The 23,689-nt window shown below is 40.5% G+C and overlaps 1 protein-coding gene across 1 annotated transcript; it reads left to right on the top strand.

Moving 5' to 3' along the window:
• Positions 1-11,748: 11,748 nt before the first annotated feature.
• Positions 11,749-16,888, top strand: grk7a (G protein-coupled receptor kinase 7a). The gene is made up of 4 exons (XM_020917269.2): positions 11,749-12,345; positions 13,967-14,422; positions 16,161-16,441; positions 16,546-16,888. The coding sequence occupies exons 1-4, from the start codon at positions 11,749-11,751 to the stop codon at positions 16,886-16,888; spliced, it is 1,677 nt and encodes a 558-aa protein (XP_020772928.1).
• Positions 16,889-23,689: the final 6,801 nt, after the last annotated feature.

The raw sequence follows: 23,689 nt of genomic DNA, 5'->3' as shown, positions 1-23,689 counted from the left end.
CATTAAGCCCCCTTTGATCTTAATTTGAATGTATGCTTTTTTGGAGAAGATTCCTACTACTCGTTTGACCCAACCGTGAATATAATTTCTCTCACAATGCCGCCTAAAAGCCAGAGAACTGCCGAGAAGGAGGAGGCGAGTGCTAGCACTAGCTTGTCGATGGAAGCCATTTCGGCCCTACTGGAAAAGCACCGCGAAACTTTGTCTGCTGAATTCAAGTCTTCGCTGACTGGACTAGAAACTAAATTAGACCAGTACAAACTTTTGGTGGATGACCATGACCAGCGCATATCCTCTTTGGAGCTCTCGTCTGACGACATTAGCCAACGCGTTAGCGAGCTTGAAAACGCCGTTTTTTCTCTCCGTGATGACAACGCGAAGCTTAAAGGTTGTATGGAGGATTTTTTTTTGTTTCAAATTGTTAATGATAGCATTATAGAGATGCAGTAGCCTTGTAATTATGATGACCAAAAAAAAGAGAATAAAAATTCATCAACTCTGGACGTGGTGGGGCTAAACATTTGCCAATAGATAACGACACTGCCTCGTTATCTGTTAGCTGACAGGCTGTCAATCAATCTCCCTACGTTTCTAGCGTAACTGACTTGCCTGCGCGCCGCCGGTACGTGGTTTACGTACGCCTGTCACGCAGTCCACAGACGCAAGCCGCACAGACGCTGTTTACTCCACCAACGCAACAGTTCTTAGCGTCTTTTTTTGACCTATATCTTCCTCGCAGTTAGCACAAAGTTTGTTGCAATGGCAGACAAGAATCCAGGAGCAGTTAGCCGCAAAAGAAAGTCCGTTTTTGAGATTGCTGAAAGAAGAAGACAAGGGGAAAAGCAGCGAAGCCAAACTAAGGTGATTCCTGAAGATTCATTCCAGCGATGGCGCGACTGAAGCAGACGCAGGGTCTAAAGACTGACGCACTGGTCGCCAAATTACTCCTGGACAGGTCACTTCTGCTTATTATGAAAACGTACTTTATTTCCAAGAGCTAGTCAAACGTTTTTCAGGACACGAAAGTGATATCCTATGTCTGAAAACGTAATTTTCAATGCAAAGAAAGAGTCCGCTTGCTGCTGCGTGTTGTAGCTAGTTCATTCGCACTGAATCTCTGCGCAACCTTCTCTGCACCCCTTTCCTGCTCCTCTCCCCGCTGCCCGATCCGCTCTTCCCCCTGCTCCTCACTTCTCCGGGCACGGAATCTCCGCGCACCGCTCCCCTCTCCTCTCTCCTCTCCCCTTCCCTGCTCCGCTCTTCTCCCTGCTCCTCACTTCTCCGCCTTGCCTAACCAACACTGTAGTTAGTTGTTTACATGTGCAGCGCACCGGCTGTAAACAAACCTGTTTCTGGCGTAAGGAGGAGGCGGGAGGAGGCGTTTCTACGTAGGAGCTGTAGGGGAGGGGGGGTGGTTTCACGCATGCGCAACATTTGAAAAAGGACAAGGAGGATCGCAGCAGACGCCAAAATATACGTATTCTTGGCTTGGCGGAGTCTACGGAGGGGGGACGCCCTACTGACTTTTTCTCACGGCTGCTTCAGGACGCATTTGGAAAGGACACATTGCCATCCCCGCCGGAGATCGACAGGGCTCATCGCATAGGAGCTGCGAGGCCGGGGCCAGGTGCACGGTCGCGGCCAGTCATTCTCCGCCTGCACCGGTACCAAACGAAGGACCTCCTCATCAGAGAAGCACGACGCAAAGGGATGTTTGACTACCACGGTCAACAGATTCGCATCGTGGAGGATTACAGTGCTGAAGTCATGTCCCAACGAGTACAATACAGGGATGTGATGGCGGAGTTCTACAAGCGGGGTCTAAAGCTCTGCTCTACCCGGCTCGCCTGCGCCTGACGCTGTCCAGCGGTGTCAAGAAGTGGATCGGCAGTGTTGAAGAGGCACAAAAATACATTGATGACCATACCTCCCGACAGCTCGGTCCTACATAGATGGAGAGACTGGACTTTTCCTGGATTCATCTGAAGTGTCAAGATTGGGTAAATTACGGTAATCGCCGTCACTGGCGACTTATTTATGTTCTTTCATTATGTCATAATTCGTTGTCAGTTTACTTTTGATGACTGCCCAATCTACCCTACTTACCATTTTATTTTGATATTTGAACTATATTACTATTTTGTTCAGGTTTATTATATTGTGAAGTAGTATTCATTGTAAATAGTACCTTGGTCTTTTGTTGGGGTAGCATTAAAATATGCTTAGAGTATTTACAATTTTTTATTTTTATATCTATTTTTGGTATAGTTATTCTTATTAAAGGGGGCTGTTATTTTAATTTTATGTAAAATGCTGGAGCTTTTGTAGTTCGATTGTTAAGCATCTGGACGATGGGATATTTGAAGATTTTTACTTTATGGAGCTTGCTGCTTTTTTTAATAGCAGCTGTCTTTTTTGAGAGGGGTGGGGGGTGGGCACCTGTCACCGCAAACAATGGTACTTCAAATTTTTTAGGTAGAACTGCCGGTCACTTTGCCTATTGCTGGTCACCAGGTTGTTGTGAACAATTTTATATCATTCTACATATGCACTATGGTGAATGGTCTTAACATAGTGAGCTGGAATGTTAAGGGCTTAAACCACCCTGTTAAACGGAAGAGGGTTCTCTCTCATCTGAAAAATCTCAAGGCCAAGATAGCTTACTTACAAGAAACCCATGTGCGCACGTCGGACCTGAGTCGTTTACTGTGCTGGTCTGGTCAATCTTTCCATTCCACGTTTCAGGCTAAGGCTCGAGGTGTTTCTATTCTCATTTCTCAAGATATTCCTTTTGAACCACATAATGTACTGTCAGATAATAATGGCCGATATGTTATTCTTTCAGGCAAATTGTATAATACATTGGTTGTCTTAGTTAATGTGTATGCCCCGAATGTGGATGATGCTGATTTTTTCAAACGTTGGTTTTCGTCACTGCCAGATTTGAATTCATATCATCTCATCCTTGGCGGTGACCTTAATTGCTGGCTGGACCCTGTTCTGGACAGGTCCTCGAGCAATCCCGGTACAATGAATAAGTCGACCTGTGTTATTAATGATTTTCTTACAGATTTTGGTGTTTGTGATGTTTGGCGATTTTTGCATCCATATGACAAAGAATTCTCTTTTTTCTCCCAAGTGCATCATTCATACTCTAGAATTGACTATTTCCTCTTAGATAGTCAACTTTTGCCTTTTGTTCATGCTTGTGAGTACCAACCAATTGTTATATCTGATCATGCACCTGTTACACTTTTAGTGCAGCTCCCTGGCTTTCTTCCTGGATGCAGGCAGTGGCGCTTTAATTCAACCTTATTGTCAGATCCCGAGTTTGTAAAATTTATTGAGAAGGAAATAACATTTTTCATACACACCAATACTAATCCGGATATCTCCTTTCTTACTCTATGGGACACTTTGAAAGTTTACCTGCGTGGTCAAATCATTGCTTATACAGTCAGGATGAAACGCAATTCAAGCCGGGAACAAAGCGACCTCTTGCGGCGGATAGGTGAAATAGACAAACAGTACTCTCAAAATAAATGTCCCGACCTATATAAACAGCGAGTTGAATTGAACGCTAGATTTGACCTGCTCACGACCTACCGTACTGAACAACTGCTCTTGAAAAATAAAACCAGGTTCTATACATATGGTGATAAGTCAGATAAATTGTTAGCCAATCAGCTCAAGGGTTTTAGATCTAAACAGGCCCTTTCCAAAATTAAATTGGGCACTGGTCAGATTACCACAGACCCCTCAGAAATTAACACGGCCTTCAAAGAGTTCTATACTCAACTGTATACTTCAGAATTCGGTTCCAATTTAAGTACAATCCATACTTTCTTTGACAAACTTAACATTCCCACACTTTCAACAGATTTTTCAAGAAGATTGGAAGAGCCAATTTCTGAATTGGAAATAATTAAAGCCATAAATACAATGCAGTCAAATAAATGTCCTGGCCCGGACGGGTTTCCGTCAGAATTTTTCAAAACATTTTCAAGACTACTTTCACCATTATTGTGCTCCGTTTTCTCTGTATCTTGTAAATTAGGTCATCTACCCCAATCCTTTTTGGAGGCTTGTATCACACTTATAGCTAAAAAAGGAAAAGACGTGACAAACTGCTCTTCATACAGACCCATATCTCTTCTTAATACAGATGTTAAGGTCCTGGCGAAAGTGTTAGCGCTCAGACTGGAAAATATCCTCCCAACTATTATATCCAAGGACCAGACTGGTTTTGTTAAAAACAGGCAGTCCTACTTTAACATTAGGCGTCTTTTTGATATTTTGTACTCTGCCCAGGAAGACCGGCCTGAGTGTGTAATTTCTATAGATGCGGAGAAGGCATTCGACCGTGTCGAATGGCCATATCTTTTTGTTGTGTTGGATAAATTTGGATTTGGACCCACCTTTATTTCATGGATCCGATAGCTCTACTCTCATCCCACTGCTATGATTCGTACTAATTCCCAACTGTCCAGGCCCTTCAGATTGTATCGTGGCACCCGTTAAGGGTGTTCTTTAAGCCCTATGCTTTTTGACTTTTGGCCATAGAACCGCTTGCTATAGCACTTCGTACCTGCAATGGTTTACTTGGAATCTGGAGGGGGGGTGTGGAGCACAGGGTCTCTCTCTATGCTGATGACCTTCTACTCTATGTGTCCAACCCAAATTAATCTATTCCTACCGCTCTAGCGCTGCTCAGCCACTTTGGTACCTTTTCAGGCTATAAATTAAATATTAGCAAGAGTGAGCTTTTTCCAATTAATAATAAAGCACGGATCTTGGATTTTTCAGATTTAAACTTTAAAGTCGAGTACGACAAATTCTCATATCTTGGGGTTATTGTCACTAAAAAAGCACAAGGACCTGTTTAAAGAAAATGTTGCTGCTCTGTTGAATCAGACCAAGCGGTTGATGTCTCAGTGGTCTCCCTTGTCAATGTCCCTAGTGGGATGTGTAAACTCTGTTTAAATGGTAATCTTACCAAAATTCTTGTATCTTTTTCAAACATTGCCCATTTTTATTCCTCATTCTTTTTTCCTACAGTTGGACTCACTCATAACTTCCTATGTTTGGCAGGGCAAACGTCCACGGTTAAGTAAGATCCATCTTCAAAAATCTAAACTGCATGGGGGTCTTGCTTTGCCTAATTTTTGTTTCTACTATTGGGCGGCCCACCTGAGATCTTTGGTACATTGGTCATACTATTACGATCAGTCCGATCGTCCTGACTGGGTTCTGTTGGAGCTTTTTTCACAGAATCTTTCTCCTTTGGCCTCGGTGGGCTCTGCTCTACCTTTACCCTCCATTACATTATTTGATAATCCAGTAGTCAAACACTCTTTGAAGGTTTGGGGACAATTCAGGAAGCATTTTGGCCTGGCCGGTTTTTCACTCTGGAGCCCTATTCTTAACAATCATTTATTTAAGCCTTCAGTCATGGATGCAGGTTTTCAGAAATGGCATAGAGAGGGTGCCAAACGTTTTCAAGATTTGTTAATAGATGGTACCATAGCATCATTTGCACAGCTGAAAGAGAAGTTTCATCTTTTAAATTCAGACTTTTTTCGTCATCTTCAGATACGGCATTTTCTTGAAACACAACTACCCAATATTCAAGTTTGTACTCAAGCAGATACTGTGGATGAAATACTGTCATTTAAGCCATCCAAGGGCCTTATTTCTAAGCTGTACAATATCATGCTAGATCTTAAAATCCCACCTGTGGATAAATTTAAAAACGCTTGGGAGGAGGACTTCTGTCTTTGTATACCTGATGATACCTGGTCCACTGCTCTTAAACTTATTTATTCATCTTCTTTCTGTGCTCGGCACCGGTTAATTCAATTCAGAGTTGTACATCGAACACATATCTCCAGGGCCAGACTATCTTCTATGTATCCTGAAGTTAGCCCATTGTGCGTCCGGTGTGGCTTGACTCGGGCGTCTCTCGGCCACATGTTTTGGTCCTGCTCATGTCTGCAAACCTACTGGAAGAACATTTTTAACACTCTATCCCAGGTATTCAGTATTAGGTTAGAACCAAACCCCATATTGGCGCTTTTTGGTGTTTTGGAGGATCATGTACATTTTAGTGCTACCAAAAAATCGTCTTTGGCTTTTACTTTGCTTATGGCACGCCGAGCCATTTTGTTCAAGTGGAAGGACACTAAACGTCCCTCACATTCACAGTGGTTGCAAGACGTCATGTCCTGTCTAAAGCTAGAAAAAATTAAATTTTCCCTGAAGCAAAATATTGGTGCGTTTGAGAGAACATGGGGCAGTTTCCTGCAGTTGTATTCAGCTCTTTAAAAAGAATAGAAAATGAATAAGCTGTGGTATATGAATTAATACAGCACCTGGTATAGATATTCTACCTGTGCGGTGACAGGGTGGGCAGGGGTTTGGATTTGGTGTTTTTTTGTTTGTTTTTTAAAATTTTATTTTATTTATTTATTCTTTTTGTCTGTTTGTTTTGTTCTCTTTTTTGTCTTGTTGTTTTTTGTTTTTTTTCTTCTCTCTCTCTTCCATCTATTATAATTTGTGCCATTTAACAAGTGGGTCTGTTCTGGTGGGGAACTTGCAACTTGGACTTCTTTTTTTTTACCAGCTCTAAGGAACTCAGGAGCCCTTACCTCACTACATGTGCAATAGAGGCTTAACGGTATCAAACGACTAGATGAATGTTTTGTGTTTTGTTTTTGTCTTTCCCAGGTTGTGCCAGTCGGAGGAGTACTGGGAGAAGGCGGTGAGGCAGCAGTGTAGCACTCTGCCAGACGAGGTGGTGACTCTGGCCCGCAACATCGGCTGGAGACGCATTTTCTTCACCAACAAACTTCAACTCCAACTGCTCATCAACCGCCACCAGGTCAAGCTTCCAGAAGCACAGGAAGAGGAAGCTGAAGACGAGAATCCACCATCAGAGACACGGGCTGCAGAGCAAAGTTAAATGGAGGGAGGAAAAAAAACAACAACGTGAAATTGAATGAACGTCTAATTTGGAGTATGGACAAACAATACTTTGGTTTCTGGCAACGGCGGCAATGAGTAAACAATCAGTAGAGTGAACAAGAGTTTGTTGTTGTTGAAAACGTTAAATGGTTGAAGGAAGACAATGTGAAAGGTTATGATAAGGTTTGTCTTGTTAGAATATAATAAATGATTTTTTGGACATTTTACAAGCAATGCATATGACTATAAATGAATCTCTATAAGTATTTTTTGTTATTTAAAGCAGTGAGTACTGGTCATTAGAGTTGGATCTGGTGTTTTTCGCCCACATAATGGGTGCGATGTCGGTCTTTATTTTCATTTAAGTGGTCTTTAAATGGTCTTTAAAAAGTCTTAAATTTTGGGGTAGTCAAACCTGGGGATAACCTGTTGTTTTCATTATAAGAAATGACAGCAGGCTCAAAGCAGATGAGAAAGAAGAAGATATTGAAATTAAAATCAATGAAATTCAAACATCTTGAACCTTGAACTTTCTCTAAATCAGGGGTCTCCAACCTGCAGCTCAGGAGTTACCAGTAGCTCTCCACCTCCTCTGAAGGAGCTCTCCAAGGGATTTCGGAATTATACGTATTGTTCTGAATAAGTCTGTTTTGATTAATTAAAAGTCTATTACCATTATGTGTGCATCATTTTGTGCTCTACTATGGACGATGGTTTTATAGGCATCTAACTGTACCTCATCTTCTGAATAAGTCTGTTTTGATTAATTAAATGTCTTTTACCATTATGCATGTATCATTTTGTGCTCTAATATGGAGTAGATTGAAGATTAATAAACTTAGAGTGTCCTACCCCAACTGCTCTACCTAATCATGTGGTTCACAATATTTAAAAACTTTTTTTTTTTAAACACCTTTGGAGTGCTTACCAGTCATATGCATTGCATAAATACACACACATATACATATAAACATATACACACATACATACCATAACACACATATACATATAAAGATATATACACACATACACACATACATACACACATACATACATACAAACATACATACCATAACACACATATACATACACGCAGAAATATATTTTCCTTTATGGTCACACTAACTAATAATAATGTTAACGTAGGCACAAAGTTTATCATTTATGATCGTACAAAATAAACAGTAACCCTAATTTATTCCTGATATAGTCCATGTTTGTCTTTTTTCAACCAATTCTAAGAGGCAGCATTACCATTCTGGAGGCCCTACAGATGAGAAAGAAATAGATGAGAAAGAAAAAGAGATTGAGATTAAAATCATTGAAATTCAAACATCTTGAACCTTGAACTTTTTCTAAATCAGGGGTCTCCAACCTGCAGCTCAGGAGTTACCAGTAGCTCTCCACCTCCTTCAGAGTAGTATTTCTGAATGATATGTATTGTGCTGAATAAGTCTGTTTTGATTAATTAAAAGTCTATTACCATTATGTGTGCATCATTTTGTGCTCTACTATGGATGATGGTTTATGTTTTATAGGCATCTAACTGTACCTCATCTATGGCTCGCTGTAGCTCTTATATTTACCGCTAAAACCAGTAGCTCTCTGGTATTTTCATTTTGTAAACTTAGCTCACCGGAGTAAAAAGGCTGGAGACTCCTGCTCTAAATATAACCAAAACCTACAACTACTATATTGCTTTTTATCATAAGAGAAATTGATATGAAATGTGTCCAAACTAGGGCCCTCAAACCTCCTGCTGACTTGGCTGTAAAACTAAAGTTCACGCCGGTGCGCCCCCCTCTGCTGCGCTGCTGGATCTGCTGATCTGGAGACAACTGGAGCAGAGGATTTATGCTGCAGCCACCTGTGCCACACTGGCCTCTCCGTCCCCTCACCTCACAGACACTGAGAAGAGAGAGAGAGAGAGAGAAGGAGGGACAGATTAAGAGATTAAAGGTTGTAAATGCCACTGTGGTGTTCACCGCATCTCAGACTTGTGTAAGAACATATAAATACTTCTTATTTGCACTGTTGGCTATTTTAAACTTGCAGACAATGGACTTTTCTCTCTTTAGACGCCAAAGCTACAGAGAGACCTGTGAATGACAGGGTTAACAAGTCAGCTTTATAGGTTTATACATTAGATAATACTTTAAATAAATGCTGTGTTTGCAACGTGTGAACTGACACTATTGGAATTGTGATTTAAATTCACTGTGATTCATTTTGCAGCCCTTGTGCCGATGTTTGATACTGAAAATAATAGTTACAGTAATGCTCAAATTTGGCCTTTTAAGAAAATGTCTGAATTGTTATTAGATTAGATTTTTATACAACTGTGTTAACTGAATAATTTAAAGAGGGGGTATTACACGACTATGGGGTATTGACAGTCAACATATAACATAGTTTATTTCTCCATGCTAAGTCACTCCCCCTCCAGAGCTACAGTCTCACATTACATTTGGGTTTTTTCTGTATCCTGGTTTTGCGTATTTATAAAAACTGTTGTGTGGGAGCTCGGGTGAAGTGGGTTTGTGGGCTGAGTCTTGTACAAGATCGTACTGCTAACGTAAGGAGAGGTCAAAGAGATCCCTAAATGACTCAAACATGGATGACATCTAAAAACTTTTCATGCATGTTTTTGATGAGGGAACAGCATTATGACATAAAAGCTTCAAAAAGTCAATTTTGCATAATACCCTGACTCTTTTTTCATGACTGAATCAATGTAATTTTTATTCTTATTACTCTTCTGCTACAGTGAGGAAGGAGGATAATTATAGTTACAGCTCATTATAAAGCTGCATATATACAGAGAGACATATTTGCATACAGTTCCTTGAGTAAAACAATGTTGGAGCTTGGTTGTGGTTGTAGGACAGAACCTACTGACTGGGGTAACTCGGACGCCATCTTGGCTCCTGAAGACGAGTCCAACGCCATCCACTGATCCCCTCAGAGGCTTAAGTGCTTTAGTGACACTGTGATCCATTTAAATGATTGACATTTGACATATTTGATATTAATAGAACCGCACAATATCGTACTCAGCACTACAGTGTGTACACTGTGGTGGCCATTTTCACACTAAATTTCACTTCATTCATTTTTCCCATAAACTTTATAAATAAAAATAAAATACAAGGCAATTTTCATTTGATACAATTGAATTAAAAGCTTACTGTGAGCTAATTAGCAATTTGGTAACAAATGACAAGACTTTTAACATAAAAAAAAACAACATGAAGTTATTCAAATATTTGCAAAGTAAAATAATTTTTTATTTTATTTTTTATTATATATATATTTTTGGACTGAAAACATCTGATAAAGGACATTAGTTACATTACCATGTAGCTGCTGAGCCTCTGTCTGAGTCTTTATGTTTGCATTTTTTTAAAGTGATATTTTATACAAATGTAAATACCAGTTCCATATAGTTTTGAGTAAAGATCTACGTCAACATCAAACAAAAAATCAAATAAAATGATAATAAAACAGATGAGAATAGTAGAGTAGTTGATATAATCTGGAGTGTTACTGGTTGATCTTTGAGCCACAGTCTTCAGTAAGTCACAGGGTCACGGTCAGAGTCTTTGAGCTTTGAGGATTAGGTCAAAGCATCAACAGTTTGTTTGAGGAATTAGCAACAATGCTGTAGAAATTTGTTGGTTTCATAATTCCCATTTTTTAAAGGTACACTGTGTAACCTTTTTGGTGGGGAGTCCATCATTGTCTTGTCTCCATGGTGTATGTTGTGTTCCACAGAATGTTGTATCCATCTTGAATGAAAATGAAAACTAAAAACTATCTTCATAATAGTTTAAATTCAAACACATTCCTACAGGAACTCAGTATGACAGATGTTTTACTCCTGAGGCTCTGGGAAGTAAATTGCAAATGACCAAAGTAAATTCTCACTCCAAACACAAAATATCTGTTGTTCTGATGCACAATATGTAATGTGAAATAAGGAGATGAGATACTTTTGGCCTGTAAGATTTATATGTGAAATGGATAGGCGAAAGAGTGACTTTAGTGATTTCTCAGAGCGGACAGAGCAGGTGAGCTGTCATGAATATGCACAGAACTGTACCGGGCTCCAAACAGTGAACCACACTTCAGCAATAACAAAATCACAAGTCTGTATTAGTTAACAACACTAAAAGGTTTGTAAAGGGCGTGATCTAAGAGTCCATTAGTGTACAGGTAAGGCTAAATATGTGTACGATATGTATTTAGATGAATGATATTTCCAAAGTAAGTACTTCTGGGAATAACTACATGACCAATAAAAAGTTGGGATCATAAGTAGCTCAAAGGGTCAGCAGTTGAGGGACTGGGTCTGGTACATGTCCTCAGCAGAGTTCACTTTAAATCTGAGAAACATCAGTGCAGCTCTGGCTCTCCTCATTCTCCTCCTGTCTGCTCCTCACCAGCAGCGTCAACAGGACCCAGCCTGAGAGTGATTGCAGTGCACTGTGGGTAAATATAGCAGGTTAGAAAGCCTCTTAGGACAGAGCCGTTTACGATTCCCTTTCTGTGCACAGCATCCTTGAATAGCCTACACAAAGATGTTAAGCCCAAATCCCTCCCTGGTATTTAATTCTAAATGAGTAATTACTGGGTGTGGCGATGTCTTAGGTTTGCAGGTAGCCTGGTGAAGTCCCTGAGCCTCCTGCACTCTCACCAGCGCTGGGGCAGGGGCAACCGTCTGTGGGACAACTACTGAACATTCCAGTTTCTTAGGGGAGAGAGACCAACCAAAAAACCGCCAAGATGTGTGACATGGCGGGACTCGATAACCTGGTGGCCAATACGGCTTACCTAAAGGCCCAGGGTGGAGATGACAAAGAAATGAAAAAACGCCGCCGAAGTTTGTCTCTGCCCAAACCTGATCAATGTGCGGCGGTGCGGACCAGCATCGAAAAGGACTTTGTGATGATTTGCGAAAGACAACCGATTGGCAAGAAGTTCTTCCGTGATTTTCTAGCCAGTAAACCCGAGTACAAGAACGCTGCTGATTTCTTAGACGAGCTGTACGACTGGGATCTGGCCGAAGGGGCTGCGAAAAACAAAGCACGCCAAGATATTATGAAGAAGTACACCAAACCTGACTCCAAGACCTTCCTGTCCTTTTTGACCGGTGACTCATTGGAGAAGTGTAAAGGTGTGACAGATTCCAACTTCGATGAGGTGATGAAGGGGCCAGTCCAGGACGGCACAAGAGAGTTTTTGAAAGGGAAGCCATTCACAGAGTATCAGGCCAGTCCGTTTTTTGACAAGTTCCTCCAGTGGAAAGAATACGAGAAGCAGCCGATCAGCGACAAATACTTCTACGAATTCAGGACACTGGGAAAAGGTGGATTTGGAGAGGTAAGACGAAACATCACATCACAGGACCTTTGGTAGTGACAAAGTAACAGTGAGATAAAATAACAGAATATAATCACTTTTGGTAGATTTCAAAATAAAAGGTACTGCCACAGAACATCCTGGCCTATAGAGTTTGAACGAGAGCAGATTTATCATCTTTGTTACTAGAGATGCACTGATCCAGCTTTTCAGTTCCGATACCGATTTCGATACTATAGCTTACCCGATAACAATGCAGAGACTGAAAATTGCATTTATTTCCTTTGAACAAAAATAAAATGAGACAAATCTGATCCAAATGTGTTCTGTAGCTGTTATTTAGCAAGTAAATACAAAACAACCTGGATATTGACTGAACCGTTTGTATGTTCTAAGAGAATTTTGCATGTGCAGTCCCCAAAGCAATCTGCAGAAGTAATGAAACACACAAAATGATTTTACATTTACAGAACAATATGTTTTTATGAATGACTACTCAAACAGAAAACTGCAGTCTGGAGACATGAGCATTTCCATGAGGACACAATTTCTCTAAAATGTACAGTTAAATATTATTCAATGATGCCAGACAGCAGCACAGTAGCAGTATTTAAGTCTGACTTGGAAAAGTGCCGAGACAAAAGTCAAAGGTCAAATGGATGCCTGTGTAAAGCTACTTGGTCAGATTGGTCCACTGGATCTATATCAGTGTCAAGCTTAAGGTAATATTTAGGGCTTTTCGAATGAGAGGGCAAACAGACTCTGGGCTAAGAGGGATTAGTGCCATTACTTTAAAGAGAATAAGTATTTAAACAATATAAACTGAAATATAACCCAAGGCCAACCTTGTTCTCAAAGTGATTTTTACGCTGATGTTCTTTTCAATCCTTCAGACATGAAGAATCCATTATTTGACCCTTCAGTAAATAGACATTCTATCCCATCATGTTCACGTTCATGTTATTTGTGGACTAGATTGTGTTAATTATAAGAGTTCACACTTCAGTGAGATTGGTTGAATTGATCTGTCACAGAGCCTGTGTTTGAGCTGCATTAAACAGAGAAGCAGTGAAACATGACAATCTGACCAACATAACACATCATCGAAGGATCAAATCATGATCACATTTTTGTATGTCCATATTGTCCAGCCGTATGGGAGGAGAAAACTCAAAACTTCCTCAAACTCATTCTGTGTCACTGAGTGAGAGCAGCTTTCTGATGAGTTTCTGAAAGCTTCTAAAGGATCAGAAGTTCCAATGAAGCAAACGATGAATCAAATAATTATTGTTAGATTATTCGATAAGCAAAATAATCATCAGTTGCAGCCCTACTTCATACATGAGATGATGTTTTCTGCACAAGCTCCTGAACCAGACAAAGAGACTGCCAAGCCTTATGGCATGGTTCTTCTGATTTGATGGTCATGATGTTATGAAGTATTTGCTATACTGACAAATGTCTCTTTATGTTCACTTCTGATCTGAGACTAACGTCCTTGAGACTAATGTTTTCTGAATATTCAAGTTGTTACTCCAGAAAAAGTACTGATGCATTTGAGATACTAACATAGTACTAAAAGTAAAAGTTTGAAGTACACTGACACTATTAGTGTTAAATAAATACTGTGTCTTTGCCCTAGGTATGTGCTGTTCAGGTGAAAAACACTGGGCAGATGTACGCCTGCAAGAAGCTAGAGAAAAAGCGTCTGAAGAAGAAAGGTGGTGAAAAGATGGCTCTGCTGGAGAAGAAGATCTTGGAGAAGGTCAACAGCCTGTTTCTGGTGAATCTGGCGTATGCTTATGACACCAAGACCCACTTGTGCCTAGTCATGACGCTGATGAACGGAGGAGATCTCAGATACCACATTTACAACTTGGGCTACGATGGCAAAGGCGTGGATAAGGGCATTGAGATGAAGCGTGTGGTCTACTACACAGCACAGATCACCTGTGGAATCCTGCATCTGCATGAAATGGATATCATTTACAGAGATATGAAGCCTGAGAATGTCCTGCTCGACAGCCAAGGCCAGTGTCGACTCTCTGATCTGGGTCTGGCCATCGAGGTCGCGCCAGGAAAAACCGTCAACCAGATGGTGAGTTTACCAAACTCTAGTGCAGGTTTTGGTTCCTGTCTTCTTGAGAAGATTTGGTCTTTTTGCTTGTCTGTTATGAGTTGATGTTGGATCAGGACAGGCCTATAAGTCAGGGGATATTAATAAGGCATATGAATGTGGTTACTGGTTACCTAAGCTTTGCCTGATATGAGTGAACTTTAATAGTGTCACTTGGCTGGTTGTGATCTTTATATATTTTTCAGTCATAATTAAACTGATTGAGTTCTGGCCACAACACAGAGAGTATGTCTAAAGGCATGAGAAGTGCTTAGAAACCAGTGGTAATTAAGTGGTAAAAACTGAGTGCTTGACTTGGTTTGCAAGGCACATGCTCATTAGTCATTTTTAGAGTAGCATAAATATGCCTAGTGCACAAAGCAGTTTTAGTGAGGTTAAATTAGAAGAGAGATTAGAGAATGTCCTGAAGATCTTTGCATTTCTGTGAACATTATATAATGCATGTGTTAATTTAGGACCAGTAGATTACAGATTTATTTGGGGAGGGGTCTTAGGGGGTTAGGGGGTAAATACAGTAGAAACCCAGGCTTCTGAACGGGAGAATGGGGCATTAGTTGGCCCTCAGAGAATTGGTGTGTGACCCATAAAAATATAAAACGGTGGTTTAATTGATACACAATGGGAAGAGAGTCTCCTCAATAATTAAAACTAAATAAAACTTATGAACAACTGTTGTTAACTCGACCTACAATACAAACATATTTCTGTGCTTATATGTGATTTACTTCCTAAGAAAAAAGATCACAAAAAGCTAACCAAGTTGTAGTTAATAGTTGGGTCTGTTGCTGGGGTCTATCTGTAGTAACAAAGCCTGTGGCTCTCTGAAAGTCCGCTAAGCTCATTAACGTACGCCGTTGCTCCTACGGCAGCCAAAGTGACTGTGCCGAGCTAGCTTTGGTTTAAATCCTCTTAGTGGGCATTACACAAGTCTGTCCCTGATTAGATTGGCACAACCAGGTAAAATTTACTATCAATATTTTAGGTGTGTATTTTGTACTCAAAACCAGACACAAGCATGAAACAACAAATCTGAAGATTTGATTAAATACACAGTTATGCAGTTAAACCAAGACTTAAGGCCAGTTACAAAAGAAAGAAGTAGTTTTTGAGTGTGAAAAAAGATAAAAATAAATAAGTCATGTATTTATTATGAGTCTGTCATGTAGATCACCTGTGATGTGCCCATCATAGAGGAGTCAGAGACTTTTACTCAGGTCCTGGTACGACTGTGTGAGTGGACGCACATGACTCCTGACAGGTAGTAGGCTTTAGCAGCATTAGGCTTAGAGCCAAGTCCCCTGAGACAGAGGAGGTCACACGGGGATGGACAGGGGACAGGGAAGGTGACTGGACAAAGAACGCTACAGAAAATGTTTCTGAAGAGGTTGGGACTCCTGAGGGATTCCACAGAGATGTTTTTACCACAACAGTGTTTAAAATGTAATGTTCATGATTATATATGTAACTTCTGATCACCTCATTTTTTTATCCTGCACATGAGTGATCATCAAAACCAAATTTGTGGAGATTTCAAATAAAAGAATAAACAATTTTCCTTCATTTATAATTTTTTTCCACACCATCCTATGACTGTAGTATGAATAATGTTCAGTGGTCACTCAGGTTTCTACTGACGGACACTAGAATTGTCTCCTAAATGTAATATAATTTAATGAATGATTGGTGCTTCTCTCTGTAGGCTGGTACTGGAGCCTACATGGCCCCTGAGCTGCTGAATAAGACTGCATACCGGACCTCGGTGGACTGGTGGGCCCTGGGCTGCAGTATCTATGAGATGGTGGCAGGTTACACTCCATTCAAAGGCCCTGAGAGCCTGAAAGTGAAAGTGGAGAAGGAGGAAGTGCAGCGCCGCATCCAGAACGAGGAGCCCAAGTGGGAGCACCGCTGCTTCGACGCTCCGACCAAAGACATCATCCAGCAGTTCCTCAAGAAGAAAATGGAGGAACGATTGGGCATCAAGTAAGGCATTCAAAAACAGTGAACATAATATTGTGAAACCACACAAATTAAATGTCTAATACACGGATCTTTCACATAATTAAACTTTATGTGTTTGTCTTTAGGAACAATATGGAGGATCCTCGGAAGCACGAATGGTTCAAGAGCATCAACTTCCCTCGTCTGGAGGCCGGCCTCATCAATCCACCCTGGGTCCCCAAGCCCAATGTGGTGTACGCCAAAGATACAGGAGACATTGCTGAGTTCTCAGACGTGAAGGGAGTGACCTTTGACAACAATGATGAGAAGTTCTTCAAAGAGTTCGGCACCGGCGCCGTGGCCATCCAGTGGCAGAAGGAGATGATTGAGAGTGGACTATTCGATGAGCTCAACGACCCCAACAGGAAAGAGGCGCCCGCAGGAGGAGACCCCGATGGGCAGAAGTCTGGCACCTGTGTAATGCTGTGAGCAGCCAACGCTTTGGGACCAGGGCACTTTCAATTCTCATGTTCTCAGCAGAGACGTGGACACAAATAACACTGATGGAAAGAAAAGTTCAGAATGACGTCATCCCTGAAGTGAAGGTACCTCCGTTTACAGTTAGGTCTGGTTGTTGCATTTACTTACATCACTGTAAGGACCGTTAGCAGAATCCAATCCTCCCAGAGCAACACAAGACGTCTTTCAAGTCTTCTTGAGTTATCTAGAGAAGATCCTCAGTTCTTCAATGAAAGTGCTTTAAATGAGCTGGTGTTTGCTCCCAAATTCCAAACTGTTAGTTTTGTAAATTTCCAGGGAACATGATGTATTTATTGTATATATGACTTTAATTTGATCTATCTATGCACAGATTGTTGCGTATACAACTAGCTTATACAAAGCACATTATCCCCCAGTTGTTGGTGCTAAGAGTGTAGAGGGGTCAGGCCCTGGGTTAAGGACAGAGACCAGAGGACAGGACAACTGCTCCAGGCTGTTCATGGGCGAGAACCATCTAAAGAAGTGGGCCAAACACAGAAATGTCACCGTGAATCTTTTCTATCTCAGCCCTTTAGTTCACTCTGAAATTCTCTGAATGTCAAATTAAGCCAAGATAGATTTTCTAAATAAATAAACTGAAAAAAAAAAACTAAACATTTTTGACAAAGATTTCTGAATGTAAAGTTTGATCATTTGTCATTTCCACATCTGCCTCTACAGAGAACTGAGATGTGTTTGTAGAATAACAAAAGTGTAAAATAAAATAACTTGACTAACTGCAGTTAGACCCACAGACAGCAGAGGTGTCTCCTCACAGTAATGAAATTGTATAAATATAAAAAATGATTACATTTGTAAATATATGAGGATGTGTGGCATGGTGATATAGGAATGTTGGAAATGTAAATCTGAAGTTCTGTGAATAAAACTAAATTATTTCTTTAAAGGTCAGTGTCTTGTTTTTTGCCATTACACCATTGAAAAGTGAGAAAATAAATGTGTGGTTGAAAATTCCATCAGATCAAATTAATATCACATTTAGTTTGCCAGTGTGAAACTTTAATGAAATTAGAGTAAAATGTGGTTGTAGACATAACTGCAAGTAGCCAGTAAGCAGCTACGCAGAGTAAAAGCTAAAAATACCTGCTGAATTAGCCGTGCGCTGGTGGGGCTGAGTAAAGGCTATGTTCCCTTGCAAGTCTTAGCTGATAAGGCGATAACCAGTTTATCCCTCTCTCTGACTAAATCAGTTTCAAATCCTCGTCACTGAACCACTTCAACTAAATGATGAGAAACAAATACGTACAGGTATGTTTTTTCTCAAAAGTCGGCCTCATTCAGATGACTTCCTCATAGTCTCAGATAATGATCTCACAGATAACTCTCCGTCGTCTCCTCAGAAACATCTCACCCTCCTCTGGCCCTCCTTACTCATGTCCATCACCTCCTCGCTCCTCCACAGAACATTTGACTCTCCACCATCTCCTTCTCAAAACATCTCACTCTTCCCCATCATCCCCTTTGGTCCACCTTAATCTCCTTTATCACCTTATATGAACAACTTACACTGCTTCATAACCTCCTCAGAACATCTCACTCTCCTGTGTTACCTCCTCAAAATCTCTTCCTTTCTTACCTCCAAAATGACAACTTCATTCTGCACTATCACCTACTCACTATCCTCCATCTTTTCATCAGAACATCTCACTTTCCACCATCTCCTCCTCAGGGTCACCTCACTGTTCTCCAGAAACATCTCACTTTTTCCCCATCACCTCCTTAGGTCCACCACTTCTTTATTCTCCTCCATTACTTCCTCACAACCACCTCACTTCTCCTCATCATCTCCTTAGGTCCACCTTTATCACATATATAAACATCTCACTCTCCTCCACCATCTCCTCTGGACTCTGGAGTGAGATGGTTCTTCTTCTTAGAACCATCTGGCTCTCCCATCACCTCCTCATAACTTCTTTATTCCATAGAAACTGTAGAGCCATCAGTTAGAGGAATTTATACAAAGATGGTAAATCCAGCAACATCAGTAGTTCAAAGTGAGACTAAACACCAAAAGTAGAGCTGGAGAAGTGACCAGAGCCTGGAGAAGGGGGCAGGAGGGGCGGGGTCTGGAGGTATAAAAACAGTGTGATTAGTCTAACAGGCATCCACACTTCAAACTACTGCATGCTGCACCCACAAACACCATGTCAAAATCAGAAACACCGGGGAGTCCTGTGTGATGTCATGTAGTACTTTAAATTGCAGCTGCCTCTTTTTGTGCAGCGCACACGTTTTGGCCATAATGTTGTAAATGTACCTAGTTTGCTCTAAAATTGCCAAGAAATGACTAGACTCAATAGACAATGCTAATAAACACCACTGGCTCTCGCAGATTCAATTTGAACATTTTCTCAGGGTTTCTATGAGTCCAGTCTGTTCGAGAGTTAATTTAACATTTCTGGAAATGTTAATTAAGTAACAAAAGTAACCGAAGTTCCTGTTTAACCCTGAAATCAAGCGTTATATTAATGTTTTGAGAGTAAATGGATAACACTTTGTAGGGTTATGTGGATTTAGCTAAAAGACACACAGAGGTTAATTTAAGATGAAATTATGTACAAAACAGGTTCAAACTGGTTTTCTCTCAAGGGAGTTTGAAGTGGTGGGTGGGAGGCGGAAGTTGAATTAACACTAGGGGCAGCTGAGCGGACGCGTCACAGCAACATCACATGACCACGCTGAGGAAGAGAACAGGGAGCAGTCCAAACTGTCAGGTATGAAAAACAAACTCTTGGTCTGAATAAAGTACCTAATAACATAAAATATAGGAAGACCATCTGAACCTCATTGGACTAACACTAGGGATAGTTGAATTAACTTCAACCATATCAACCCTGGCAAATAACCCCAACTCCAACCCCCATTTAAATTTCAAAGAGTTAAAATAACACTTTTTGTGTTAAAAACAACTCTGAAATATTTTTCTCTGAAATATTTACCCTCCAGTTTTTGCTGTGTACACAGTGTGGCAGTAGCACAGAAAAAAAAACTGAGTGTTCAGTTATACTTGAATAAAAAAACATGATTTACTCTGACCAACTCACTCCTTCACTTGTTTTCTGACAAAAAGGAGTAATTCCAAAGATAAATAAATACAATGTCATGAGAGTTCCTAAAATACTTGCACTCTGCATTTGCAGTGTTTGTGTGTTCAAGGACAGCGCTGACTGAAGCTAAACTCTGGAGATCAACAGAGTCTGACAGATGTGGGATGACGCCTGTCACTACACAAGGTCACTTCTGTCAAGGAAATGGAGCTGGCCTAAATTCTCCCCAGAAGCTCTAACTTTGCTCCATTTACCTCAGTGCTTCTCCAGAGCTTACATGCTCCTCAGTCTTCATCACCTCACTCCAGCTCCTCCTGTCCAGTCACCGCCCAGTCTGCCCAATTTATCTGCTCTCATCCTCTCATCGTCCCCTTCTCTCTCCTCACCATTTCATCATCCCCTTCACTCTCCTCATCCTCTCACCAATCCCTTCACTCTCCTCATCCTCTCATCGTCCCCTTCACTCTCCTCATCCTCTCATCGTCCCCTTCATTCTCCTCATCCTCTCACCAACCCCTTCATCTCTCTCATCCTCTCATCGTCCCCTTCACTCTCCTCATCCTCTCATCGTCCCCTTCACTCTCCTCATCCTCTCATCGTCCCCTTCACTCTCCTCATCCTCTCATCGTCCCCTTCACTCTCCTCCTCTCATCGTCCCCTTCATTCTCCTCATCCTCTCACCAACCCCTTCTCTCTCCTCATATAAGATAAATATTATTTTCATTTTTGAGGCAAATAAACCTTCTAAAGGCCTTTATTTATTGGGTTGGGTTTGGGTTGGGCCTGGGCGTTATATGAAGCCCAGTTTTAACACATTTTCTTAATAAATGCTCTTTTTGCAACTAAAATCCTTCTTCAAATTAGTTAGTTACCTCAATTATATGCAGTTTGTAGTTATACATAAATGAGTAAACAAAAGTCTCACCTTTTGTCCTTTACAACGCCATATTTGAGAGTGTCCCTCCTCCGCAGCTCCATGTGCAGGAGCAGCCATAGAACACACTGCTCCTGTCAGTTCTGTCGCCCCCTTGTGGCTAAAAGAGTTCAAGAATGTTGCAGGACACACGATCATAATCAAAATGGCATCAAATCACGCAGGTAACTTACGCAATAGACCACTTAAGAGGCTTAAACAAAGGATTAATCGTTGCAGTAAACATTTGGATTGATGTGTAGTAATCAGTCATTTGGATCAATGTGTAGTGTAGTAGTCCTGATGGAGCTGATCTTAAATGTCTGCACCAGCCATTTTTCCACCCGCAAATAATCTGGCACCATGACGAAAGATGCAGATGTCTGTATGTCTTTAATATTTTTTGTTATAATTTATGATAAAAAATATTATATTGTAGGCCTATATAAATAAATAATAAGTGTTTAAGTTAAATGTTTAGATGAAATGTTCCTCTATATAAATGTTAGCCTAAATCAGGGGTCTCCAGCCTTTTTCCTCTAGTGAGCTACCTTTATAAATTGAAAATGCCAGAGAGCTACCTGTTTTAGCAGATGCAAGAAATTGAGAAAGTAAAAGAGCTATGGCAAGGTACAGTTAGATGTCTGTTAAACATAAAGAATTTTCTATTTATTATTGCACAAGTTAGGCATCTGACAATGGTAATGAATCAGATATTAGTTATTAAGCGCAGTATACAGGATATAATTCAGAAATCGTGTGGCGAGCTACTTGGAAGGGGGTGGAGAGCTACTAGTTTGAGACCCCTGGCCTAAATAAACAATAACATATCGTAAAGATAGTGTGACCAGACGTCTCTGTTTACCCGGGACAGTCCCAGTTTTGAGCCTGTGTCCCCTGTCCCAGCAGATTTATCCAAAACCAGTGATTTGTCCCAGTTTTATACAAGAAATGTCCCAGGTGTCCCTATTTTGGACCAATCTGTTCCCTGCTAACAGTAAAAAAGAGACATACATTGTCATTTGTTTCGATAAAATACAGAAAATGACCAAAACACAAAGAAAATGTGACTACACTGTCTCATGAGTGCTGAACCGTTTTCCTTCAATACGTGCTCGTTTCATTATTTTATTATTACCAACCACCACAAACTTGAAAATCTGGTCACCCTTCGTAAAGATAAAAATGTTCTTCATAAAAAAATATTAAAAAGACCCACTAATACACTAGTTGGAAAAGTTTTGAGGTTCACCAGCTGTTACAATGGCCTAAACTCTGAGCACGTACAAAGCCTATTTATTTGATTCCTACATTTTTTGTTTATCTACTTGACTTTTCCATTGGGCTAATAGTTACAGCCATAGTTTTCATGTTGTTATTAAAGACAGTTATTTATAATTTATCCACTAATTTTCAGTCAAATCCAATGATTGAAAAGGTGGCCATTTTTTCTTCAAAATCACTTTTATTCCACAATTTATTTCATCAGGTCTTAAGGCACCCTGAAGAGATGTTACAAGTTGTTCTTTCAAATGTGGGTTCCTTTTTAAGACTGTGTAAACATAGCTTTGAATAAGATCATTTCCTGTAAATCTTTCCTTAAATTATTTCTTTACAGTGCACAGACATTGTGTGTTGTGACAAAAATACAGTGTGAATTCAGTAAATATGGTAGATAGTGTTTATATATATATACATCGAGTAGAGTAGATAGAGCTCGGCAGACAATCAGATCAACAGGCTGAAGAAGAGAAACTAACAGACAATCTTTGAGACCGAGATAGATACAGAACACATAGATATACAGTACATAGTTACATTGGGTTTTCTTTTGCCTTTTTGCAATGCCTCTACGCCTCAAAGCCAGTTTTTGTATAGCCTCCTGAGCCTATGCTTCCTCAGTCCACAAGCACCACCAGGCCACAGCAGCAGCAGGTGGAGGTCAGGGCTCCCACACCTTCTCAAATGGGACGACCCGATGCTGTAATGGTAAGAGTGAACGCCATTTCCTCGATCAGTCGGACTGAAATGAACTCCGCGTGAGCCGTTTGTGATCGCGAATGGAAAAAAAGGCGGCGGTTTACAGCGTTCGTTCTCAACTGGTGTCAGCTTGGGGTTTCCAGTGTCTTCAGTTTTGATACACACTCAAAAAACTAAGTCTCTCACACGATATAGAAATATAATATCTAAACTATATTTCACAATTGTCTATTACACGCTAATAATCAGTATTCACATCCACTTTGAGGTCCCAACAACCAGCTGAGAACTCTGAATATACATAAAATACTGTATATATTAAACATTTTAAAATATGTAGTCAAAGTATGGAAAGCAAGTATTTAAGATGATTATTGTCACGTGGCACTGTTGATTTAAAGGACAGTTCAGAATTTTGGACATAGGGCCTCATTTCCTAGTGAGCCAGAGTGTTGGAGACGTGTGGAGACGCTTTTTGAAATATTCCATCCAGTCCTTGTATTTACAGAGGTCACTGGTGCTAGGCTAGTGCATGTCAATGGCCATAGTTTGCGTAAAACTATACTAACTATACCCACTCCACAAAACACCTGAAACAAATCTATTATTACACCAGACTGTCCATGTAAATGTCTGTGTTGATAGAATAATATGTGAAATAAAACTAACCTTGTATCGGATGAATCGTCGCATGTTGAGGGACTATTTTCTCATATATCAGTCCACCACTGCCGAGCTTTCTATCAGGAAGTACAACTCACTGCTGCTCAGACATAAACGCCTTCAAAT

This window comes from Boleophthalmus pectinirostris, unplaced genomic scaffold, assembly GCF_026225935.1.
Source record: "Boleophthalmus pectinirostris isolate CB_2022bp ecotype Guang Dong unplaced genomic scaffold, ASM2622593v1 HiC_scaffold_16, whole genome shotgun sequence".
In the NCBI taxonomy this organism is placed as follows: Eukaryota; Metazoa; Chordata; class Actinopteri; order Gobiiformes; family Gobiidae; genus Boleophthalmus; species Boleophthalmus pectinirostris.
This window is presented reverse-complemented; position numbering and strand designations above follow the sequence as displayed.

Excerpts from the sequence above, each read along its gene's own strand:
- grk7a (XM_020917269.2), top strand. The coding sequence starts at position 11,749 with ATGTGTGACATGGCGGGACTCGATAACCTGGTGGCCAATACGGCTTAC. Across the intron at positions 12,346-13,966 it reads GAAAAGGTGGATTTGGAGAG|GTATGTGCTGTTCAGGTGAA; the intron begins GTAAGACGAAAC and ends TCTTTGCCCTAG. Across the intron at positions 16,442-16,545 it reads GAGGAACGATTGGGCATCAA|GAACAATATGGAGGATCCTC; the intron begins GTAAGGCATTCA and ends GTTTGTCTTTAG.